At 40.6% G+C, this 3,676-nt stretch overlaps 1 protein-coding gene across 1 annotated transcript in view; it reads right to left on the minus strand.

The window, feature by feature from the left end:
* LOC111723821 (rab GTPase-activating protein 1-like) overlaps positions 1-1,154 on the minus strand; it is a 4,137-nt gene extending 2,983 nt beyond the window's left edge. The window contains exon 1 of the mRNA XM_023510851.1: positions 955-1,154. Coding sequence (XP_023366619.1) covers positions 955-1,146 — 192 coding nt within the window. The 5' untranslated portion in view covers positions 1,147-1,154. The remainder of the gene's footprint in view (positions 1-954) is intronic.
* Between the last annotated feature and the right edge of the window lie 2,522 nt (positions 1,155-3,676).

A 3,676-nucleotide genomic window follows, 5' to 3' on the forward strand; every position in this document is an offset into this window, starting at 1 on the left:
TACTGATAATGTGAATATGAGTGAGTACCAGTTCCAAAGACAAGACCTTTACCCTAGAGAAGACACAAGGTCCACAGAAGATGTGTGGCTGAGGATGGCAAGTGTGATCTGAGTTGGTGCCATGGCAGGACACGGCTGTGGATGAGGATCTTTCTACACTTGGTGGAAAGAAATGGAAAAGAGTCCATCAGAAGCCAGGACTATTTTTCTAACTATTATCCTCCAATAGGGAAAGGGATTTGGCAAAATCAGCAAATAATAAAAAGCTCCAAAGAGCTTGTGCCCATAGCTCAATGGTTAGGGCATGGCCACATGCCCTGAGGCTGGTGGGTTTGAACCCAGCCTGGGCCTCCTAAACATAAAACAACAACAACAACAAAAAAAAATAGCCAAGCACTGTGGCGGGCACTTGTAGTTCCAGCTACTTGTGAGGCTAAGACAAGAGAATCACTTGAGCCCAAGGGTTTAAGGTTGCTGTGAGCTATGATGCCACAGCACTCTACCAAGGGCAACAAAATGAGACTCTGTATCAATAAAAAAATTTTTCAAAAAATTTGAAGCTCCAAAGAAAAGAATGGGTGTTGGCTAACGTTCAGCTGTCAGGGTAGGGACAGCACAAGGGGTTTGGTCTTTCATTTTTAGGATCAGCAACCAAAGTGACTAAATTCAATGAGAATGGACCTTAGCACAAAATATCACTGTCAACTGAAAAGGAATATGCCTAAAGTCTCACAAGATATAATTTTAATTGCTAAAATTATATTTAAAATCATGTATTTTTTGTATCAGTACTAAAAATACATGAAAGAGTGATCATGCAGGACAAAAAATGTATTCATCACACACGGTAACATCTTATGATTCTCACCTAGGCAAGCATATTCTAAATTACTAGAGTATCCTGGACCATTAACTATTTAATTTTTCTTGATGTTCCTTTATGAAATCACCAACCTGGATTTTACACTTGGCTTCCACCAGCTGCAGTTTGGTTTGTGCCAGTTCCAGCTCCATCTCCCTCAGCTGCTTCTTAAGCGAGTCCTTCTCATCATCCATTTCAATTCCCTGGTCCTCTCTGCTTATGGTTGCTAGTTTCAAAGTGCCCTCCTTACTGAAAATGTCACTGCAGTGTTTGCATGCCATCATTTTACCCTAAAATATCCAAAAGAGATAACCAACATCAAACTGTATGCCATAGACTAAATCACTTGCTAACATAGTATATGCTTTCTTTTTACAATACAGCAGCTTATTGTAATCAAACACAGACCCATTTCTGAAGTGAATTATTTTTCTTGTCACAGTCAGCCCAAAACCCAACTATCTAAGACAGGGGCTCCTTTTTCCCGATGGTATTTGTAGAAATACACTAAGAACAGGAAGCATCTCTTTGATATTTGTTTTAGAAATTGTGTGCCATCATTACTCTCACTAGATGCTGAGCTCCATGTCCTGTGCTCTACTTGTAGAATTTCATTTAGTCCTACAGTAACGGCATAAATAAGGTCTATCACATACATATCATCCCCAGCTAGAATTTCATTTAGTCTAGAGTGACGGCATAAATAAGGTCTATCATGTACATATCATCCCCAGCTTATACATGAAGAAACTCATAACTTGCCTACAGTAGACTGAAGAAATCTATCCTAACTAAGCTGAATCTATCTTTGCAACAATGCCCATGTCCTGTTGTCCAGCTTTAAGCAGTGATGATTATTATTAAGTAATGAAAGTAACTCTACCACATGCCAGACTGCTAACCAAGCACACGGCATTGAACACCAACTCTTTCAACAACAATAGTGTTATTTTCTTACAGTATCTTCAAAAGTAGTTTATTAAAGAGAAAAGATATTACACATTATTTCTATTTTGGTGTTCTAGTTTTATAACAAGCTCAATATGTCCACAACCATAACTAGACACCTCTCTTCACACACACACAAAGCAACTCTGCCACATTTCCTGTCACTGTGCACGTCTCCACAGTCTGAATGATGACGTTGGTGGCATCTCTCACTAGCTTCTCCTTCATCCCATGTCCAGCTGATCATTAATTTCTTCCTCTGACATGTCCATACTCTTCTCATTTCAGGCCTGAATCCCTAAGAGACACCTTCTCAGCCACCTTTCTTATCCCATCCAGAAGCCACTCTTCATAGTCCTGCCAGATTCATACTCATTAGATACTTTAAAAATATCTTGTCACTCCCTTCCTTAAAAACCTATGAAAATAATTAGCTCAGTACAGGCACACTGTAAATATTTGTTCTGTAGTTATTGTTGATAAAATAAAATGTTAAAGAAGTAGCTAAAAGTTTACCAAGTTGGGTGAGCAATTTTATTAGGATGAACAATGTGAAGGAATAGATCTCACAAGAGGGATAACATCCAGCAGAGGGAACGCCACTGTGTGCACAGACACAGCCCCACCTTCAGAGAATGTCAAAGGATTCTCTGTAAATGCCTGTAGCAGAAAGTAAGTGCTACAACAGCGAGAGGTAACAAGTGAGGTGAGAGTTCTCCATGGCCAGGTTGTGAAAGCCCTTAAATACCATGCTACAGAATCCTGATTTTATCCTATAGAAAATTTATTTATTCTCCCTACCAGGCCTCACACTACATGTTGAGGACAGGATCTTGAGCTGTGTGGAGCTGCAGTCTGGCAGCCATGCTAAAATGTGCTGAGTGCTGCTGATTCCCACCCAACACCCACTTCTTCTTCCTTCCTCACAGAACCCTGGTTTTGTTTGAGGTGGCAATGTGTCTAGATAAAAGTGACATTTCCCAGATTCCCTTGAAGCTAGGTATGGTCATGAAATTAAGCTCTCATAAGTAAGCAGAAGGGTGCTGTGGAACTTCTAAGAAGGCTGCTTAGCAAGAGCTCACTCAGGTGGAAGGAGGCTCTTATATCCTTAGGGCCTAAATTCTGTGGTGGAATGTGGTATGATAATGGAAGCTCTAGTTGACAGGTTTGGTTTATAGGTGACCTCAGGATGAAAATCCATGCTGAGAATGTGGGTCACTAATGATCGAAGAGCTTATGTCACTGAGGACACCAAGAATCTACCTTTCTAGCCCTACACTGCTTTTACATGAAATAATACCTTTTGTGTTTATGCCAAAGTTATTTTGGGTTTCCTATATGCGACCAATCTAATTTGACACACACAGTAATACAGTCAAGTTTATATTTAAGATTATTCATTTTGATTAGGGAGAAGAAGAACTGGAGGGGTGATAGTGATAGGGGAAGGTAGACAGAAGAAACTGGAAAATCCATAAGCTATCACATCAAACCAAATAGAGGAAGAGGACACAGCACTGGAGAAAGAGGTGGGGTATACTCTACTAAGGGGATAGACCAGTGGTTCTCAACCTTCCTAATGCCGCATTGTTAAAAAGGGGTCACGACCCATAGGTTAAGAACCGCTGGTATAGACAGTAGGGGCTGACTGCTTGAGTTCAAATCCTGGTTCTACCAGCTGTGTTACCTTGACCAAATGAATGACCTGTTTTGGGCCTCATCATCAATAAAAAAGAAGACACAATAGTGTCTATTTTCTGGGGTAGTTGTAGGGCCAAATGGATAATACAAATAAAAATTTGGTGAAAAGGCTTGGCGCCTATAGCTCAACTGGCTAGGGCGCCAGCCACGTACACCTAAGGTGGC

The sequence above is a fragment of the Otolemur garnettii genome, unplaced genomic scaffold, assembly GCF_000181295.1.
Source record: "Otolemur garnettii isolate 467f Iridium unplaced genomic scaffold, OtoGar3 scaffold00016, whole genome shotgun sequence".
In the NCBI taxonomy this organism is placed as follows: domain Eukaryota; kingdom Metazoa; phylum Chordata; class Mammalia; order Primates; family Galagidae; genus Otolemur; species Otolemur garnettii.